Here is a 22,071-nt window from a genome sequence, read left to right on the forward strand (position 1 = left end):
CTGGGGGTCAGAAGCAAGAGCTTGGCTGGTTGCCAAGGGCAGGAAGGTCAGCACTGAATTCCCTTGGTCCAGGAAATTCCCTGATGCAGGACCAGTCAGGTCCTGAGTGCGCCAAACCAAGAAGGTTCTACCTGTATTTACTTCTATATAATCTTCAACCATTTTATAGGTTCCTCTTCTGAGTTCTAATGTTTTAGAATCTTCTGAGTTCTAATGTTTTAGAATCTAATGTTCTAATGTAATTTAGAATCTTGCCAACATTTTCCCCCCCTTTGAAAGCCATCACACAAGCTTCCTTTATTGCCTTTAGCTCTAAATCCTAAACAAGACAGACTGGCTAAGCACAACTGTTCTTTGTATCATTCTGTCTAGTGCCGTATGAGAGAAGGAACCTTCCATCATGTTGGGAAGGCTGACAAAAATACTTCAGTTGCTACTGAAACAGTGAAGCAGTCATAGGCTCTGGGGGCTGATGCCATTTGTCCCTTCCACAGGGGCTGGGACAGAGGACAAAAGAATTCAAAGAGCAGCAGATATTCTGCTCTCATCTCTGTCTCTCCCACGGCTTTTCCAGACTTGGCCCTGCCTGCCTCCCATGCTCTGTGCCATGCAAACAATTATGCCCTTCTGCTTAGCAGAACCACATGGGTTTCACTGGCCTGAGTGTGTAGCCAAGGAGTCAGTGATTAGCATAATACATTCTTCTTCAAAGTGAATATTTCAGTTTTCTCCCCCTCCATTTCAAGCTGACCTTGCACTAAGGAAAACGTTCAGGGCTTACTAACATGAGAACAGAAACCTCTACCTGACTCTGAATTCTGAATGATACTAACAACCTGATCCTCACATACACATAGCAGGATTGTTGGCACAGTTGGGCCAGGACCTGTGGATCCAATGGGGCTCAGGGTTCCTGGCCACCATCATGGCTACTGCAACAGCAGTGGCTGGAGTCCTGGCTCTTTAAATCGCTGCCAGAGCACCACACTCTCCATGCAGCTCTGAGGGCTTGGGGAGGGGGCACATTCTGGGGAAGCATGGAAGACTGGTTGCTCCCACCCCTGCCCCTTGCCTCACCCGTTCTGGGAGCACAGAGCCGGGCCCACCCCCATCTTGTCCAGATGCCCATTCAGGCTGTTTGTCAGTTACCCTGCCTTTGCCATCAGTTTCCTTCTGCCTGAATGGCTGGGTGTACAGGCTTTCAGCATACTGATCGGTATACTCACTTCAAAACTAATTGGTTGGGGTATTTCAATATATGGATGAGGAATCCATAAGTAACAAAGATGACATTTTCAAAAAGTTGTCTCAAACTGCATCCTCAGCTGTTCGCAACCATAAACAGGAAATTGGGTAAAAATGTTCCATTTAATTGACACATGCAAATAACCCATTTACACACACTAACAAATGCATCTCACAAGACCACTGAAACTATGGCTGTAAGAAGTTTGTTGCATTCTCCTATCAACTCACCACAACAAGTATTGCCAAGGAGATACCACTTAATTCCTGCTGATTCACTATTGTACGTATAGCTCATTAATTGCCTCTAGTAAGGAGTGGTCCACACTACAGCATTAGGTGAATATATACATGTTAGGTCAAATTTATTACATGCATGTCCACATTTGAGCCCTTTCTGCTGACCCAAAGAGCTTGCAAAGCAGATGCTTGTACTCCATCTCAGCCAGAAGTGTACCATTAGAGTTGACTTGCCCAGGTTTCACTAGGAGTAGTATAGACAAAGCACTGTGTTATTCAACAGGATTGACCTGCACACCAGAAGACATGGGAGTCAGACAGCTGCTCCAGTTGTGAACCACAGACCTTCTGTTTCTATGAGCAGCTGTATGCCATTCTAAGCGGGGATGCCACCAGTACCCCCTAAGCCTCTGTGGATAGCTCTGTGACCTACACTGTGCAGGAGGTCAGACTAGATCATCATAATGGTCCCTTCTGACCTTAAAGTCTATGAGGAAGAGAATATGTAGCAGGGAAGTGGAGAATACGTTCTCTCCAACAGCCATATAAGTGCACATTTGTACCCCCACTATAGAAGTTGAATGAAATTGAGTTTAACATAAAAAAGCCACATTGAGTCAGACCAAAGATTAATCTAGCCCATCTAGCCAGTATCCTGTCTTCTGACAGTGGCCAAATGCTAGGTGCCCCCAGAGGGAATGAACAGAACAAGCAATCATGAAGTGATCCTCTGTCCCTTGCTTCTGGCAAACAGGCTAGGAACACCATCCCTGCCCATTCTGGGTAAGAGCAAATATCTAGTTCTTTTTTGAATCCTGTTGAAGTCTTGGCCTTTACAACATCCTCTGACAAGGAGTTCCACAGATTGACTGTGCATTGTATGAAGATGTACTTCCTTTTGTTTCCTTTAAACTTGCTACCTATTAATTTCATTTGGTGACCCCTAGTTCTTCTGTTATGGGTAAGGAAGTTAAGAAGCAGGTAACTGGCTAATTGTGTAGTCGATGAGGATAGGCTCTCTGTCCCAGTTTGCACTGGGTCCAGGAGCTATCCCTGCGGCAGCTCTGCAGTTTAAACATAGTAGGAGCTAGGTGTGAAGGCAGCCCTGCTCCTACTACATTTAAAATGAGGAGCTGCAGCAGAGCTCCCAGGGCCGGCACGAGCCAGGGCTAAGAAGTCCCAGCTCGGGCCGGCTCCAGGACTGCTACAGCTCTGCTTCCCCTGTCCCTCAGCTCCCCCCAACTTCACACAGCACTGGCTCCTGCTTCTCCCTTGCTGCCTCTGTATCAGAGGCAGCAAGGAGAGGGGAGGAAAGCAAGTAACTGAGTAGTCACTCAACTAGTCACTTACATCCCTAGTTATAAGAAGGAGTAAATAACTCTTTTATCCACTTTCTCCAAACTAAACTTGATGTTATAGACCTCCATTGTATCCCAAAGAGTCATCTCTTTTCCAGAGTCCCAGTGTTATTAATCTCTTCTCATCTGGCAGTCATTCCATACCTCTAATAATTTGTTGCCCTTTTCTGAAACTTTTCAAATTCCATATTTATTAATATTATTGTTCCATCTGAGGTACACAACTGAGTTACAGTGGCAGCCAGTCTAGCTATGCAAAGGGTGCTCCATGGGAAAGGTTATTTATGTGTCTGGGGATGGATTGGGAATCTCCATGGATAGCTCTACAAACCTTTCCCAGAGGTACTCTGCAATTCTTTGCAGAAGATTTCTGAGAAGGGCTATTGTATTCCATCTACCATAGTAAGACACTTTTCCACACCATGCCAGTATTAACCATCTGGAATCACTGCAGCACACAATGTAGGAGCAAAATGTCCCAATCTCTGCTCAGATTCCTGCAGCAACTGATAGCTTTCCAGCTCTGTTACTCTCAGGAGACCAATATCACACATGGTCTCCCATTTCACCAAGGTAAAGTTTCTAAGTTTTAGCCCTGAAGTAATCTGTCCCATTAAACACTCAAGCAACATCGAGGTTGCTGTGAGAAATGGGGAATATACTTTGCAGCCATTAATCAGCGGGGTTTGAGAAGCAGCAGCAAAAGATCGCTCCTACCCTTTCCTCTGGGCTTACTGTGCCTGCCTGCAAACTAAATTGGGCTGCCAACACTCAGCCTTGTATTTTAAAGCTAAGTATGTACTGCTTGCAAAGGGTACATTGCAAGAGTTTATTTGCTCTCAACAATGTAGGTTCTGTAAGTCTACCCTAATGGGCTTTTTTCCTTGCACCTGGAACCTTGTCTGAGGGTGTTTCCCACACACCAGCACACAAATGCTGTCCCAGATTAGAAGAAGGGGGAAAAAAAAAAAAAAAAGAGATGGACAAAGGAAGATATATTCTGTGATTTGAGGTGTTCCTCAGAGGCTGATAAGCCTCCATGCATTGAGCTCGGCCAACACTGATGGAGAGCATGTACACCAGCCAAAAGGATAGGAAAACACAAAAGGAGCAAGAGCAAGAGCATAACATGCAGGCGGATGTTGCGGCTTATGGGGGTGCAAACAGACATGTTGAGATATCTTACTGAGATGCAGAAAAGGCAGCGAGACCTTAGAGCAGCGGTGGGCAACTTGCAGCCTATCCGGATAATCTGATTGTGAACCATGGGACATTTTACTAATGTTGACTGTCTGCAGGTACTATCCTCCATAGCTCCTAGTGGCCCTGGTTTGCTGTTCCTGGACAACTGGAGCTAGAAGAAGCAGTGACCAATATGTCCCTGCAGTCCCAACACTTGCAGGCACCACCCACACAACTCCCACTGGCCAGGAACAGAGAATTACAGCCACTGACAGCTGTTCATGGTGGTGCCTACAGACTGTCAACATCAACAAAATGTCTCGTGGCCTGCAATCCGATCACCCTGATGGGCTGCATGCATCTCACAAACCACAGGTTGCTCACCACTGCCTTAGAGCCCCACTGTACCCAATGATGAACCAGTTGCCCTCTTCACTAAGTTTCATGTCTTCCTCTCACAAGTGTTCAAGAATGTGAGGTGGGAGTTCTGGTTCCATATGTATGACGCTCCAGGAGAGAGTTCATGGATCAAAAGGCTCTCATTCCCACAGCTTTGTTTTCTGCTCAGTGCAACTGTAAGCTATGTGTCCTTACCCCCACTCCATGTTATCAGGCCCCTAGACGTAGGTTATCTTTGCTATCCCTTGCGGTCTCTCTTCAGTGTATGTTAGCATAATAAAAATGCATGGATTGAAGCAGTACATGTAAGAAAAGGGGGGGCGTGAACAACACAGAAGAGTCACATCAGCACTGGGTCATTCATGAGACCGGTTTTCAAAGCCTCTTGGAAACGTGGTGCACCTCACCGTGCTTTTGTTATTTCCCTAGTGTCTGGCTGCTCAAAGTTAGCACCTCACCACAGTTAGGGAATGCCATTGTAGCAAAGCCATCCATTATATCCTGCACATTTCCCAGAGTCAATACACTTCTTAATAGAAGTGTATTGATGGTCCTGGCTATGTGGATCACAGCAGTCCCCTACGGTAGATTTACCCATTCCGAACTGATTTCGGACTGACCAGTAGCAATCTGGCATTGCAAGCTTCCACAGAGCTATTGCCACTCATTTCTCAACTGTCAGAGCAGATATCATTTTGATACTGCTGTACTTCAGGGCTGGGGAAAGCAATTCGCAATCTTCAATGAAAGTAGCCTTATGCATTCAAAAGTTCTGCAGCCACTGTTCCTCATCCCATAGCTACATAACTATGGGGTCCCGCCACTCAGTGCTTGTTTCCTGGGCCCAGAAGCAGCATTCCACCATGGCAACATGCCCAACTGCCTCTGGCAAATGCACATTGCATGTCATCACATTCGTCTACACGGCAGCTTTTGGTTAGGCTCTACAAATACCACAGGATCATGTGCGAGATGCTCGTGATGCTTACAACAAACAGTGTACTGCTGAGCAGGGTCCATGCTTGCCATGCTATATTTGCCTGGGTAAACCCAGACTTAGAAAAAAAAGGCACCAAAATAATTGTTTGCCATTCCTTTCAGGAATGGAGGGAGGGAGAGAGAGAGGAAAGCACATCATGGGAGGCTGGTGACGTGTACCCAAAACAACCCACAAAATATGTTTGTCCCATTTGCCAATGGGACAAAACCCCAGAATTCCAATCAGCGGCAGGAACTGTGGGATAGCAGCTCACAGTGCATTGCTCCATGAGTTGATGCAAGCCCTGGTAGTAAGGACACACTTCCCTAACCGAATTGTGGGGACAGGCAGCACTGACTTTGTAAAATTGGAGGCAGAAAAATAAACGTGACCTAATTTTACAGGGTAGACTTATGCTAAATAGGTGGTTTGGCAGCATGGGGTGTGGTCCTCTTGCAGCAAAAGAATCCAGATCACAGGGCTGAGCTGAGAGAGGAATAGCCTGGGGAGGCATCTTGGCTATGGTTAATTTAATGCATTTTGTGCTTATTATTAGTAAAGCCAAATCCAAGTTTTGACCATTCACAACTTTACTACCTTTTATCACCTTATGACCATTTTCAGATAGTGATCAATTATGGTTGATTGAGGTTTAAATGAGTACTTTTGTTCTAGCCAAAGGGACAAGGAGGGGAGAGCATGAGGATAGAGTATCATTTGGCACAGCTCTATGCAAACAAATTTTGAGTTCAGAGACCTGAGCACATACATTACACTTCATTCCAGAGCTGATTTCTCATTTTGCTTTCTTGAATAATGAGAACTTAAACCCCAGTGTAGTATTAGTAATATTGGCATCTGGCACCACAGATCATTCCAATTTAATTTGTGCAGTGAGCTGGCTGATTTCCTACCTTTTGTCCCTGCACATCTGTTGTGATGTGGTCTGCTTTCCCCTCTTCTATCTCCCCCATCTTCACAAGGCTGACATCTATGGTACCAACTGTCTTTCCACTATCAGAAGTCCTGAAACCAAAAATAATTACTATTAAAAAGTTGTATTCTTCAGCAGCCTCTAGTCACATCAATACAAATATTCATGTCCATGTACATTTGCTTTTCTATTTATTTTGTAGCCACATTCATCTGTATTTATCTAATTTTCTATTACGATAAAGTAAATTGTAACAATAGGACAGCAACTTTATTTGCCCAGCACTGCTTATAAGAAGAATTTTGCATATATTAATTACAACTCAAGATGGGTGAGTGCTGTCTAAAAGAAAATGGAACTATTTTACAAATACCAGATATGTGCTAACTGTTCTCCTGAGTAGGGGCAGGTCTACACATAAAAAGCTACAGCAGCTCTGAACTGCACCATAGCATGTTAATGAAGATGCTACCTATGGGAGAACTTCTTCCATTAACATAATTAATCTGCCTCTTTGAGAAACAGTAGCTATGTCAATGGGGCTAGGTCTAGACTATATCCCTCTTACGAAAGAGGGATGTAAATTAAACAGATCGAAATTGCAAATGAAGCCAGTATTTGAATTTCCTGTGTTTCATTTGCATAATCACATCATGGCGTTTTGAAAAAACACTTTTTTTCCAAAAGTGAAACCTGAAAGGCCACTGGCACCAGCTGCTGGGAACTGCCAGAGCAGTGGTTGCTCTAGCTACCCAGGGACTGCTTCCAGGAGCCACCAAAGTAGCAGCTGCTCTGGCCACCCCAGAGACCACGGTTTAGTAAACCCTTGTGGCCAGCCACACCAACTGCTGCCCAAGGACCACCTGTGCATCCATGAGTGCAGCTGGTCCTGGGCTGTTCCAGCAGTGACCCCTGAGCCAGCTGTTTGGCAGCCCTGGGATAGACATACTGGCCCATGCAGAAGTCAGAGATCTGTGATTTCTGTGATCTCCATGACAGACACAGATCCCTATTTATGACCATACACGTGAAAATGGGGAGCTTGACTTTGTTATGATAGGATTAGAAACAGGACTAGAGAAGGGCTCTATGGTTGGCATGTTGGGAAAGAATAACATTCAGAAGCTGAGTAATGTTAGGAAATAGTTTCAAGCTTTTTTAGTCTGAAATACACACATTGTTAGAAGGAGTCTCAGAGAAAACAATGTATGTGTCTTCCTCAATCTTTTTATAGTGCCTTATAAAAAACTAAATCAATCCTCACATATGAAACAGTAAATAAATATTAATTTCCATACGTTAGGAGGGAGATTAAATGGCTCCTGGAGTGGCGTCCCTAGCTTCTGTTTGTCAGAGGCTGGAAATGGGTGACAAGAGGGATCATTTGATGATTCCCTGTTCTGTTCACTCCCTCTGGGGCATCTGGCATTGGCCTCCAGCAGCAGACAGGATACTGGGCTAGACGGACCTTTGGTCTGATCCAGTATGGCTGTTTCCATGTTCTTACACAAGTGACTGCCTCAGGCTAATAAGGTCTCTAATCCTGCAATGAGAACCTGTTGATTGCAGTGGAACTTTGTGCTGTTCTTGATTTTACACACTCTGAAGAGTTCCAAAAGCAATCGATGAGCCCACTCCCAGAGTGGAAAGTTAAGCATATACTTGAATGAACACGATCTGGTTCACAGTAGTAATTTGGAACACTTTCCACATTCTTAAAATGTAGTGACCTCTGTGTTTTAAGATAATGTTTACTTATTAGTTCTAGCCATTGTTACCTAAAATGAGAGACCCTTAAAATGTTTGTTCTCTGATAGTACAGCAATATAATTTTGCCTTCCATTGACTTTGTAACATTTTATAAATCTTTGTGTAATGTGGGGTTTTTTTTGTTCCATGAAAATAAGTTCATGAAACAAAAATGAAAACCAAATGCAAACAATCCAGCAGCTCAGCACACAAACCCTACATTAAAAGACCAATGAGCATGCAATAGGGATGGAAATTAGTATTAGAGAATCAAGTTTTCAGTTTACAAACAGTATTTATCAATAACAGTACATAAACAATTTTTAAATTTCATGTAAAATAATTTGCAAGCGTTCTTTTAAAAAGAAAAGGTAACACTTGATTCATGGCAGTTCCTCCTTTGAATTACTACAGACTGCAGTGCTGACCTAATTTTTCATTTTTCTCCTTCTTATGTCAAAATTGGCACACGTAGACCAAGCTCCAGTAATGAACAGATAAATCAATCTATGAGGAGAAAGGGAGTATGTAATGAAAACTACTTCTGCCAGGTCAAATATAGACTTTAAAACTCGTGTATCAAGTCCAGTGCAACTGGTAAAAGACTGAGTTCATTACAGCATAATAGAAGTTTTATCATGCTGATCAAAATGTATCAGACCCGTTAGCCTTAAAAAAATTAACCAAGCATTTTAGGCAGTGATGAATTTAGTTTCAGTCCAAGGGGATAGAAAAGATTAAAACGTTTCATTCTCCCAAGTTAAGAAAGTAAAATCTTATGCTCGCTCTTTGAAGGAAACACAATTTTCAGGCTAAAAAATAAATCTGGAAGCATGTTTGAGCTTTCATGGGTAAGATGTTACCCATGAAAGCTCATGATACTATACAATTCCGTTAGTTTCCAAGGTGCTACAGGACTATTCTTTGCTTTTACTCTTTAACCTTTCATTACTGCAAGCTTGTCTTTGTGATTCAGGAGGTATAAATGAAGTCTTCAGAATTGGGTTCAATTCGCAAATGAATTGATTAGAGAGCCATCATGGTTGAGGGGGCACAATGGCACATATGACCAAAATAAAATCAAAATAATAATGGAAACATTTGACAGAACATGTCAATTCCTTCTGTCTCTCTCTCTGGGCTGTTGCTTGTTTTTTTGTTCTTATCCTATCCTCACAGAAACATATGGGCATTAGATACAGAACAATATGCAACAGTATCAACATATATTTATATTGTAGTTCTAGTTGTACAAATGTTAGACTAATAAATCAATGCTTAATTTTACTTTGTTAACCTGTTATGATGGATGTCCTTTTCTAAACATCTCAGCATTCAGTAACTAAAGGGCTGAATGCAGGTAGCTAGGAAATATCGCGTATTCCTTTTCTGGGTATAGGTATCCCTGTGGTTCAATTAATCTTTTTCAGGAGAACCAATGGGACAAAAATCTTGAGATTTGAACTGAAAGGGAATTTGCTTGCTGCTTTTCGTTGTGAGTTTTAAACCAGGATCTGGGGGTAAAAGACGACTTGAACCACAGGGATACCCATGCCCAGAAAAGGAATACCCATGCCTAGAAATAGACTGGACCTTGAAGATGTGGGTATATAAGTGATATGGCATGTTTAGATGTGATTAGGTTATTTTCTTTGTTTAAACTCTCAAGAGCCTCAGCCAGCTCCCTGACTGCCTTGTCCTTGCTCGACCTTCAGGAAAGTTGGCTGCAGGGCCATGTGCTTCTGTGAATCCGGAGAGCCCCAGAGGAGGGGGCAGAGGCATCTCACACTACTCTCAGCCCCAGGAGCTCCCATGGGCCGGTTTTCTGGCCAATAGCAGTTGCCTGTTTGTAGGACAGGCAGTATGTCAATTGCCCCTCCCCCGGCTTGCAGCAAACATAGCCCCTATAACTGCTGTGAGCATGTACAGAGGCTTGGAAGGCAGGGATTCTGGTTAAGGAACCTGCTGAGATGCTAGCTGGGAGCCACCCAGGTGAGGTCTCCTCAACAGAGCTTGCCTTTGGCACCTCAGCCCCTTTCTCCCCCCAATCCCTCTGCCCCCCCTACTACAGCCTTACCCCATATAATCCAAGCCTTCTGCACCCCTGCTCCAGCCCCCATAGGCCTTCCCAGACACTGCTTCCACTCCTACACACCTCCTCATGTCACAACCCCCTCCTAGATCTTGCATCCTAATCTGCTATCCCCCCATCAAGCCCAAATCCCTGCACCCCTCCTGCATTCCTGCTCCAGTTTACAACACCCTCCCAAACCCTGAACCCCAGACCACAACCCAAACCTCTGTACTCCTAACCCCAGGTAACACTCCCCTCCCAGACCCTGAACCCCCTTCCTATACCCCAGCTCCCTGCCCCAGGTCACAGTCCCCTCCTTCAGCCAAACTCAATCCCAGATCCCACACCCTAATCCCTTACCCCAAGCTCCCTTCTGCATCTAACCTCCACCCCAGAACTCCTGCACCTCCTCCATTAATATAAGAACATAATATAAGAACGGTCGTACTGGGTCAGACCAAAGGTCCTTCTAGCCCAGTATCTTGTCTGCCGACAGTGGCCAGCACCAGGTGCCCCAGAGAGGGTGGACCGAATACAATGATCAAGCGATCTCTCTCCAGCCTCTGACAAACAGAGGCCAAGGACATCATTTTATCCCCTGGCTAATAGCCTTTTATGGGCCTAACCTCCATGAAATTATCTAGCTACTCTTTAAACTCTATTATAGTCCTAGCCTTCACAGCCTCCTCTGGCAAGGAGTTCCACAGGATGACTACACGCTGTATGAAGAAGAACTTTCTTTTATTAGTTTTAAACCTGCTACCCATTAATTTCATTTGGTGTCCTCTAGTTCTTCTATTTAGGGAACTAATAAATAACTTTTCTTTATCGGCCCTCTCCACACCACTCATGATTTTATAGACCTCTATCATATCCCCCCTCAGTCTTGACCACTTACTAAATTCTTGGAGTGCCCCCATCAAAAATTATTGCCCACCCCTGCTCTAGAGGCAAGGTATTTTTAAGGTCTCTTGTGAACCCCCCACCTCCTACACTCAAAGTGCCAGAGTAGGGACAGGTTTGACTCCTGTAAAATTAGTATTTTTGAATGTCACTTATATCCTGGTAAAATTTTTAGTATTACAAGCTGAAATACATCAGAGCTAAGTAAAGCTTCAAAAGAAATGTACAATAGAATAAAACGAAAACACTGAGATCTTCATACTGTGGCCAATCCCCCACCAATTTCGTCTCCTCATAGCAAATAGAAATGTTAAATCAGAATATGAAAACAAATCTTGTTGTCGAATGCTACAGGCACACAAATCAAAGTTCTATAAATGTCCAGGGAGAAACCATCATTAGCTGTGTCAGACACTATGAATTGTAAGTACCATTAGTATGTGAGGGTTTTCTGACAGACGTGCTATGCATTTAGAACTCATATGAGAATAAAATCTTACTTAGAGAGAGAGAAATGAAACACTGAAATAAACAAGTGCCTTCAACATAGGTAACAAGAAATTTAAGCTCTATGTTGGGGAGCATGGGGTACTTGTAGAGGAATGCAAAGGCAGAGGATGAAGTATTGTGATTAAAAGGCAAGAAATATAAGTTTAGTGTCTGTGTTTTGGATGGACAAGTGGAATGATAGATACATTAGTGACTCTGGAGATGAGAAAAGATGAAAAGATGTTGTGGGGGGAAGAAACAATAATGTATGGTCTCAAGTTGTAAGTGTGGAGAAGCAAGAGAAGAGTTAATGATGCCTTAATTGAGAGGATAGTTGACTTTGAGAATGGTGATTATAAAAGATAGCAAAAACAAATGAAAACTAAGGAAAATCCCTGAAGAATAAATCACTCAAAAGTTAAGACATTTAAAAGTTAATGGTTTACTTACTATTAACCTGTATATTTTATGAATACACATTTGAAAATGTAGTCAACACCATGCTATGGTGTATATTGAATAGGGAAGACAAGCACCAGACATAGTAATATGTCATATAGATGAGAAAATCCCTGCCGAAATCTGAACATTTTTTTTCTTGACTTGTATGGTGATTTGGAAATTTAAATTTTTATTAACATTTGGTTTTGCATTTAATTTACTAGTTAATTTAAGATAATAGCACAGCTTTCCACCTACTATGCCATCTCAACACTGCTAAGCTGCTTTAGTAGTACCTCCTTAAACTCTGAAGGCCCTTATTTTAGTAAGACATAATACAGCTACTTGCTTCTCAAGAGAAGTCTTTAACTTGGGAGGTACTAATTAAGACATCCATCAGAACAGGGTGATGTTGACTAAGGCATCTTTAACTCAACATGTCTTAACTAATCCATTCTTATCACTGAGTCCTTAGCTGAAGTACCTTCAGTAGAAACTCTCTCACCGTCAGACAGTTAACTAAGGAGACCTTACCAGAGACATCCTTATTTCCAGAGGCCTTAAGCAGCCAACAATCTTTACACTGTGCACTTTACCTACAGGACGCATTGTCCATAAAGAAGGAGTTTAAGAGTACTATAAAATATTGTAATTTCAAAACTTAGTATCCAACGTTCCAATCACATAGCTGTGCTATTAAAACTAATGACTCAATATTGGTGTTTGTAATATAGATCAATTTATAATGTGTATACAGAGGTGAAAAAAGAGCAAACAAAACAAGAGAAAAAAATTAAAGAAAAATCAATGAACCTGAACCAGTTTGTGTGCCGCTGACCCCAGGCTCCGTGCAGTGTTTCAATCTTTGAAGCCCATGAGGGGCTCTTGTACATTTCAAAGGCGGAATGCACTAGTTCTTATCAACCAATCGAATAGTCAACTAATTCCATCAACTTCTATTAGTTAATTAATCAACATTTAACATCCCTAGCTCCATCTATACTACTGAGATTTCAGTGGCACGGCTGTGTTGCTAAAAATTGGGCAGTGTAAATGCTGTTTGTCAGCATATTTGCCAACAAAATATTTCCTTCCTCTTTGAGCAGGGGTCCTGTTGACAACAGGAGAATACTCCTGCCACCAACGACCCTTTTATACTGCCACTTGGCACAGTGAAGCTTTTGTCTTTTGGAGGGGGTAGAGAGGATTAAATATCTGTGAACAACAAAAGATTTCACTCATTTGGCAGTGTAAACAAAGCCTTATTCTCTTGTGCCCGGTAGGACAAGGATTTAAAGACATAATGTCAGTGTTTGCTATCTAGTACTTGTAAAAGTCTAGTGGCATTAAGGAAAGAGAAACCAGCTCAGAATTCATTGAAGGTCTTGTGTACATCAGGCGTTATTCATGTTAACATCACACAACTAAGTTCCGGTCTACACAAAGTCTTGGGATTTTGGCATAGCCAAGATGTGGTGGTGATCTCACAAGAATTGATAGACATCTGAGTAATATTTGGAACCTGGGCTGTGTAAGAAGTGAGGACATGTTTTGCTAAGCATCTGCACTTCTATACATTTATTCAAATTGAAACAGTTCCTATACAGAATCTCCATAACCCCCTTGTAAAAATAATAATAATTTCACAGGCAACCACCAAAACAGAATGATAAGTAGCCAAGGATATTCAGAAGTGATTAGTGATTTGGATTGCCTCAGTTTTAGGATGTCCAGTTTGAGACACCTTATGGAGGTGTGATTTTTATGAAGTACTGAGTATCCATCCTGAGATACTCGGGCCCTTTTAAGAGAGGGCTACTCACCTACTCAACCGTCCCCTCCTTTCCTTCTCTGCTGCAGAAGCCATTAATAATATCCGAAGCAGAGGGGAAGAAGGGCAGGTGATGGAGCACTCACATGAACAATCATCTCAAAGAACCTCCGTTACTGCATAAGGTGAGTAACCCTCTCGTTCTTCAAGGACTGTTCCTGTGACTGCTCCACCTTAGAAGACTATGTAGCAGAATCTGTGATCGGAGGTGGGTGCTTTGATCCATGGTCAGAACGGAGTGCCCAAATCTAAAACTCTGGGATAGGGAATTATCAAGGGTATAATGTCTAGCAAATGTGTGGGTGGAAGACCACATCATGGATCAGCAAATGTCCACAAGAAGTATGTTATTGAGGTAGGCTGTAGAAGCCACCATGGCACTTGTGGAGTATACACGTATTCGCAATACAAGGTCTTGGTTGAAGATGGAGTAGGCCAACCAGCTGCTGTCCACACTCCATCTAGCTTTTGGGTTGAAGTTGCCATTCCCAGGGATCTCTATGCTGTGGATACAAACAGTCTAGGTGTTTCGCGGATTCTTCTCATCCTGTCCAAATCAAAGGAAACGGCTCTGCATACACTGAGCATGTGCCACATAGCCTCTTTAGAGTTGGCGTGAGGCTTTGGGGAAAAAGACTGGTAGCAATTAGGTTCATTGCAGTGAAAAGATGTTGAACCCTTGGCAAAAGCTTTGGGTGTGGTTGCAGAAGAGGAAGTTATTCACCTTGTGCGATATGCTGCATGTCCCTGTGGGTGCTCCACTGTTACTGTTGGTATCGGGTTGTCCCAGTGCCACGGATCAGAGTTTTCCCTAGCAGTAGTCAGCCGTACCATGCATGTGCATCAGACACCTCATGCCATTCATGCCTTTCCCTTCACATGTGCGGTTCAGCTCCTGCCAGTTCCTCAAGAACCATTGTTACTGCACAAGGAAAGTAACTTCCTTTTCTTCTTCAAGTGATGTCCCTGTGGGTGCTCTACTATTGGTGACTTTCTAACAGTACTCGGGAACACAAGGTAGGCGGGTCTTGGAAACAGTTTAAAAGCTGTTGATAGCACTGCTGAGGCTACTGATGTATCATTAGTTAGGTGTTTGGAGAGACAGCATAATGTTTCATAAAGTTATGGTTTGAGGACCATGTGGCTGCATTGAAAATGTCCCGGAGGGGAACTCCTCTCAGGAAAGCTGTGGATGTTGCTATGGCTCTTGTAGAATGAGCCCTGTGTGCTCCCAGAAGTGGCTAGTTTCAGATGGCATTGGGTAATGCAAGACATTATCAGTCTAGAAATGCACTGGGATGAAATTGGTTCACCCATGGAGTGCTCTACTAGGGAAACTAATAATAGTTGTGACGTGTGAAAAGACTGGGTTCTGCCTATGTAAAAAGTGAGTGCTCTGTGCATATCTAGGGTAAAAAGAATAGGATATTATTGGGATGTGTGTAAAAGGATGGAAGAATGACTGGTTCATCAACATGGAAGTCAGAGCACACCTTCGGGGGAGGTCGCAATATTACATGGTCCTTATTAAAACTGGTGGTACTGCCATGAGAGCCACAAGCTCACTGACTCTGCAGGTGGATGTTATGGTGAGCAGAAAGACCACCTTGGTGGTCCTCAAAGTGGACATGTAGCCAGTGGTTTTAATGGAGGTTGGGTAAGAGTGTCTAGCATCCACACTGGTGGTGGTGTCCTGTGTGATGGATTAAGGTTGCAAAAGCCCTTCATGAGCCTCTTTGTGATAGAGTGCGCAAATACTGAAAAGCTGTGTATCAAGTCGGGGAACATGGCAATTGTTGCCAGGTGGATTTTAAGGGAGGGAAAGGCTAAGCCAGATTGTTTTAAGAGAAGGTTATATTCTAAGATTTCATGTAAAGATATTGAGTACAAGTGAAGATGTTTGTTATTGCACTAGGATGAAAATCTATGCCACTTTTTAAGGTAAGTGGAATGTGTGGTGCAGTTCCTGCTATGCATAAACACTTTTCATGTGATTCAAGCAGAGCCTTTCAGATTTGTGGACCCAACAAGGAGCCAGGCTGTCAGATGCAGAACATGGGGCTGAAGTTGTAGCAGCATTCTGTGTCACTAGGTCATGGAGTTTGGGAAAGTGATAGGGTGGCTGGGGAGACATTGTTGAGAGATAAGGAAAACACATTTGCCATGCCCAGGAGGGGACCATCAGTATCATTATTGCCCCATCTCTGTTGATCTTCTCGAGGACTCTTGGAATAAGAGGAGTCGGTGGGAACACAATGTAGAGGGGCATCCCCTTAATGATCTGGGACCATCTTCTGGCTTGGAGCAGTACTGTGGACACTTGACATTCTTGTAGGAGGCAAAGAGGTCTATCAGAGGAGAGCCTAACTGACGGGAGATAGGTTGGAGTACCTGATGATACAATTCCCACTCATGATCTGGTGCAAACTATCTGTTCAACACATCTACTGTGGCATTGTTGATACCAGGTAGGTAGGATGCGACTAGAGTGACTTTGTGGTGGATGCATCGGTTCCATAGACACAATGCTTTGATGCACAGGGAACAGGAATGGGTGCCACCTATTGATTTATATAATATGTTGTCATACTGTTGGCAAGTATTCCAAAAGTAGTATTGTAGATGCACACACTGTTTTTGTTGACTACCTGGTAAAGGAGCGGGATTGGAGGAAATGTATGTAGGAGAGATGCACTCCAAAGTACTGTGAATGTGTCCCCACAGAGTGCAAGCCAATGCTCAAGTGGGAACAGTACTGTGGACACTTCTTGTTGGCACTGGCTGCAAATAAGTCTACTGTTGGGAACCCTCATTGATTGAAAATCTGTTGTAGAATTCTGGAGTCCATTTCCCATTCATGATTGGAGCTGAACTTTCTGCTGAGAGTGTCTGCTGAAAGATTGCCCTTGCCTGGAAGATAAGAGGCATATATGCAAAAAACACGGTATGCAGTGTTCACAGGAAGACAGTCTCCCTGCATAGGCGGTGAGACCTGATACCACTCTGCATGTTGACCATATTGTGGCCTGGTTGTCTACAAAAATCTGCACTGTGTTGTTGCATAGGAGATGAAAAAATGTTGGCACGCATAAAGTACCACCATGAGTTCTAGTATGTTTATGTGCAGGGTGGACTCTTATGGGGACCAATGACCCTGCATTGAGAGAGGTCCTGAATGCACTCCCCCTGCACCCCCATTCAAGGAGAGAAGCATCCATCATGATGGTCACTGCCTGAGGATGTCTGTGGAAAAGTACCCCAATAAACATGTTTTTGGGGTTTGCCCACCAGTCCAGCGATAGTTTGATTTTGTTTTGGATTGAGACTAGCTTGTTGATACTGTTGTAACAAGATCTGTATACAAACCTTAGCCACTGCTACATGGGCCTCATGTATAGCCTGTCATAGAGTACTACTGATGTGGCCGCTGCCATTAGACCTAGCAACTGAAGACAGGTGCTGGCTGGAACTTGTGGGCTGCTTTGGAGCAGTGCAATTAGGTGGACTGGAATCTCAGCCGTGGAGGGAGCCTATAGCCTGAACACAAGTCAAAGTGAGCCCCAATAAACTCCATTGTCTGGGATGGTTGTAATTTGCATGTGGATAAATTTATCTGCAGCCTGAGAATCTGGAATAGATCCCTGGTTAGGGAGACCACATTGTGGGGGTCCTGACTCATGGCTGCTTTTATCAAGCAATCATTGAGGTAGAGGTAGACACCCCCCATTTGTGGAGATGCGCTCTGACCACCTTTGAGAAGACCCTCGGGGCTGTGGAGAGTCCAAACAGCAGTACTGTGTATTGGAAATGGGCATCGCCCAATGCAAATCTTGGGTATTACCCATGTGCTGGATGGATACATGAAAATACACATCCTGGAGGTTGAGTGTTAATAACCAGTCCCACATGTTTAAGGCTGGGATTATGGTAGATAGGGCGACTGTGGCGGGCTCACCAGCCCCACCATCTTCTCCCTAAGGTCTGGTCCCTTTAAATGCAGGCCCAGCCCTTTCAAATATAGGCCCGGAAGCCCAGTCTTTTAAATGCAGGCCTGGAGGCCTAGTTCTTTAAATGGATCCCCTCATCGTCCGGGAACTGGGAGGAAAGGGTAGGGGGGCCAGGGCCCTCCCTCTCCACTGGGCCCAACCCAGGTCCCTATCAGGGGCAGGTGGTTCCCACCACTGGCTCAGCGGGTCATCCTCCCCAAAACTCACTGAGCCCGCTGGGCCCTTTTCTGGCCCCTGCCCTGGGTTGCTTCCTACCCCCTCACCCAGTCCGACAGCGGTCCCATATGTAGGTGCGGGTCCAGCAACTGCAGCAATGTTGGCAGGCGTGGCTTGGAAGACAGCTGGGGCCGGGGCAGTGACAGCTTCTAGGGAGGCTGCACAGCACGGCCGGTGTTGCGGTCTGGCTCATCCCGGCAACAACAGCGGCAGGAGTAACTGGTCCAGCACCTCTTGGACCAGCTGCTGCAGCTGTGGCTCCGGTGCCTGGAGAGGAGCTCCTTCCTCTCCCATGGCCAGCCCCAACTGAGCAGCCCAGCAGCCTTTTATACCAGGGCTGCACCGTGAGCATGCTCAGCAGGGCTGCGGGGGAGGGGTGTATTCCACCCAATAGGCAGGCTCTCTGCCCCCCTGTTCAGTGCGGGGCTGGCCAGTCCTGTCACAGTGACCTTCTTGAACTGCTGGGGTCACATGCGACTGTTGAGCCTTCTGAGATCGAGAATTGGTCTCCATCCCCATGACTTTTGTTATGAGGAAGTAATGGGAATAAAATAGTTTACCCCGTAGTGATGGGGTATGGGTTCTATGGCTCCTAGGTGGAGCAAATGTTTGATTTCTTGAAGTAGGATGCTCTGGTGAGATGGGTCCTGAAGAGGGATGAGAAAGGTGGGTGGGAAACTGGGACAGAAGAATAAGGGATAGAATATCCACCCTTTACAATGTCCAGTATCCACTTGTCAGTCGTGATAGAAGCCCATTGATGGTAGAAAGGTAAGAGGCACTGGTGGAATAGACAGTGGGGCTGTCGTTGCCTTAAACAAGCAGGTGTTAATCGACTCTCAACCTGATCTTCAAAACATTTGCCTTGAGGTTAAGGGCTGGGCGTTAGAGGACTGGTCAGGAGTCCGCCTCTGTATAGTTTGCCATTGCCTTCTCCTATTATTGAAATGCCTCTGGCCTTGAGTGAAATGCCAAAGTTTGTAGCATTGTGTAAAGTATCTGCCCTGTGTGTGTTTTGTTGCAGGGATGTGGATGCCAAGCATCTTTAATGTAGTCAGTGAATCCTTGATGGAATGGAGTGATATGTCAGTGGTGTCTGTGAAGCGTTTGGAGCCTGGGAAGGAAGGTCCTCAACTGTGGCCTGTACCTCGCGGGGGAAACTGGAGAAGTGTAGCCATGACGACCTTCTTATCACAACAGCCATCGCTATTGACCAGGATGTTGTGTTGGATACATCTAGGGCCGCTTGCAGAGCCATATGTGAGACCAGGGTGCCCTCACTGATACCGGCCTTGAACTTTCCCTTTTTGTCATTAGGAAGGCTGTCAAAATATGAAAGTTGCTCGAAGATATGATGTGCATATTTTGTGAGCATTGCCCACGTAGTTGAATATATGCAGCTGTAATGATGCGGAGGAATATGCCTTTCCATCCATGAGGTTTTCCACTCCTTACTATACAGTGTGGTTTTAGCTGTGCTCTGTTTTCCCCTCTGTTTGACCGCATCCATCACTAGAGAATTAGTGAATAGGTGGGAAATCAGCACCCTGCAGTGCAACATAGTATTTATTTATGGTCATCTCTTTTGCAGACCAGTGGGATTGTGGCTGGCATCTGCCAGATCACCTTGGCAGGATCCATCAATGCCAGGTCCATTGGTAGGGCCAGCTTAGCAGACAGGGAGGCATGTAGTATGCTGGTCAGCTTTAGTGCATTTTGGGGTGGCTAACCAGGGAGACCTCAAAAGCATCCGACACCCTCTTGGATAGCTCCTGCCATTAGTGAAAGTCATCTCCTGCTGTAGGAGGAGGGGGCATTAAAGTGTCATCAGGGGAGGATGGTATGACGTGAGTTGCAGGGTGAGAAGACACGGAAGTCCTGATTACTTGAGGCTGGCTTATCTTCCTCCTGGTTGACTGACCTGTCAGGGATGGCAGGGAGATGGCTCGATAATGCCAATGGAGTTGGCTGAGGCTGTACCAGCTGTGGTTGCTGGGCTTGATATGATGCCCAGGTATCCCAATATTGCCAGTTGGCTGGGAAAGGCACAGGAGGGGGCAGCCATTGAAGTGGTTGCCCTTGCAGCGCTGACTGTTCTCGCTGTTGTCAGTGCTTTGTGGAGGAGTGCCTTGGTGTGCGGGTACCGACCAAGAGCTTGTCATCCTCACTACTTGAACGCAGCGGTGCTGAAGCTGCACCTTCCATTCCTACAAGCCTGCCAGATGTGGGCGTGCCATCGGCAATGAATAACTGGGTTGTGGGTACTGAAGTTACCTTGAGCTCCTCCGCAGTAGTGAAAGGGAGGGGTGCAGAGGTTGCCCGTGCCATCAGCAGCACGGAGGGTGTTACCACCGCAATCTGCACTGCTGGTGGTGCTGGGTGGGAGGCTGCCCATACCACGTGTTTATGCCTCTTTGGTCCCGGAGGTGGCATTGGTGCTGATGGTGCCGAGTGAGGCTGAGACTTCTTCGGTGCTGACGGTGCCTCAGCCGAGGCTGATTTGGCCTTTGCTTTTGTCTGTGCCAAAGCCGACTCTTTATTTATTTATATATAACAACTAACTAACTAGAAACCACCACCACCACCACCACCACCACCACCACCACCACCACCTATGAACACCGTACCTAACACTACTAACAACATGAACAAAATAAAGTCTGAAAAACTGGAGAGCAACTGCATTTCTGGCCAACGCCAGCTGCGCTACAGAAGGAACTGAGGGGACAGTAGGCTGCGCATGCATAGAAGCGGCACCACGCATGTGCAGCCTCCCGTAGGGCACTTCTTACATGAGATTGGCGATTTAAGGTAGATTGTCAGTGTTCTTGCGGAAATACTATGCTGCTCCCGTTCGGGCAAAAGTCCTTTTGCGCAAAAGGGCCAGCGCAGACAGCTCAGATTTATTTTGCGCAAAAAAGCCCCAATTGCTATTTTCGCGATTGGGGCTTTTTTGCGCAAAAGTACGTCTAGATTGGCACAGACGCTTTTCCGCAAAAAGTGCTTTTGCGGAAAAGCATCCGTGCCAATCTAGACGCCCTTTTCCGCAAATGCTTTTAACGGAAAACTTTTCTGTTAAAAGCATTTGTGGAAAATCATGCCAGTCTAAATGTAGTCAATGTGCCACTGTTGCAAGAGGTTGTAGCGTAGGAACCAGTTATACTGACACTATGCCTGCCAGGGAGTTTCTGCTCTTTTGTTCCATCACAGCAGTGAATTTGCCCCATAACTTTTGGAATTTAATTTTAATTAATTATATGTTGGTCCTGAAGACTATATCTTAGGGCACAATGGAGTGCTACATAGGCCAACAGATGTGGGAAGTCTTTTGGGATCACATTAACATACAACTACAGTAGAACGGGAAAAATGGGCTTCCACCCCCAGCAGTGAATATGTTCAGACAGCCTGAACAATGTGCATTTCCCCATACATGCTGCTTTGATTTGTACTCTGAGTTAATCACAGTGTCCCTTTTTAATCTGAAGGAATATATCTATCATTGGTAGCAAATATGGTGTTGCCTATGTAACTATTGGGTACTTCCCATGAGATCTTTGGGTATTATCTGAAAAAAGTCAAATAAGTTTTTAAAACTAGTTACTCTTCTGTTTTTACAGTATGATGGTTTTACATACATATGAGATGTCAATCAAAAAAGAATATTAAGATTTTAGTGATGCTTAAAGGAATTAAAACATGGATTCACTTTGCTTCTTACAACCTTACTGATAATGAATATTTTGAATATAAAGATTAAAAAATTATAATTGGTTCCCATGGCCATAACTTCACAGATTAAAAAAATGTTATATGAACACAAAGCAAAAGAGAAGCAGAGTACATATTTGCATAGTCTTGTAAATTATAAATAAGAAAGTTGAGAGAGTGCCTGAAAAGGAGAATGGAACAATTGAAAGTTATACAGTCTCAGAGCAAGTAGTGCAGACTAACACAGTTCAACACAAATTCTTTTCCCACCAAAGGAGCACATTTTGAAAGACATGAGCACATTTTCTTATGA

At 44.4% G+C, this 22,071-nt stretch overlaps 1 protein-coding gene across 5 annotated transcripts in view; it reads right to left on the reverse strand.

Annotated features, from left to right (window-relative positions):
• INPP4B (inositol polyphosphate-4-phosphatase type II B) overlaps positions 1–22,071 on the reverse strand; it is a 476,735-nt gene that overhangs the window by 164,332 nt on the left and 290,332 nt on the right. For all 5 annotated transcript variants that reach the window (XM_075929898.2, XM_089777992.1, XM_089777993.1 and 2 more), the window contains one exon: positions 6,318–6,429. In XM_075929898.2, the coding sequence (XP_075786013.2) occupies positions 6,318–6,429 (112 nt within the window). The remainder of the gene's footprint in view (positions 1–6,317; positions 6,430–22,071) is intronic.

This window comes from Pelodiscus sinensis, chromosome 4 (genome assembly GCF_052426305.1).
Source record: "Pelodiscus sinensis isolate ZL-2025 chromosome 4, ASM5242630v1, whole genome shotgun sequence".
NCBI classification, from domain to species: domain Eukaryota; kingdom Metazoa; phylum Chordata; order Testudines; family Trionychidae; genus Pelodiscus; species Pelodiscus sinensis.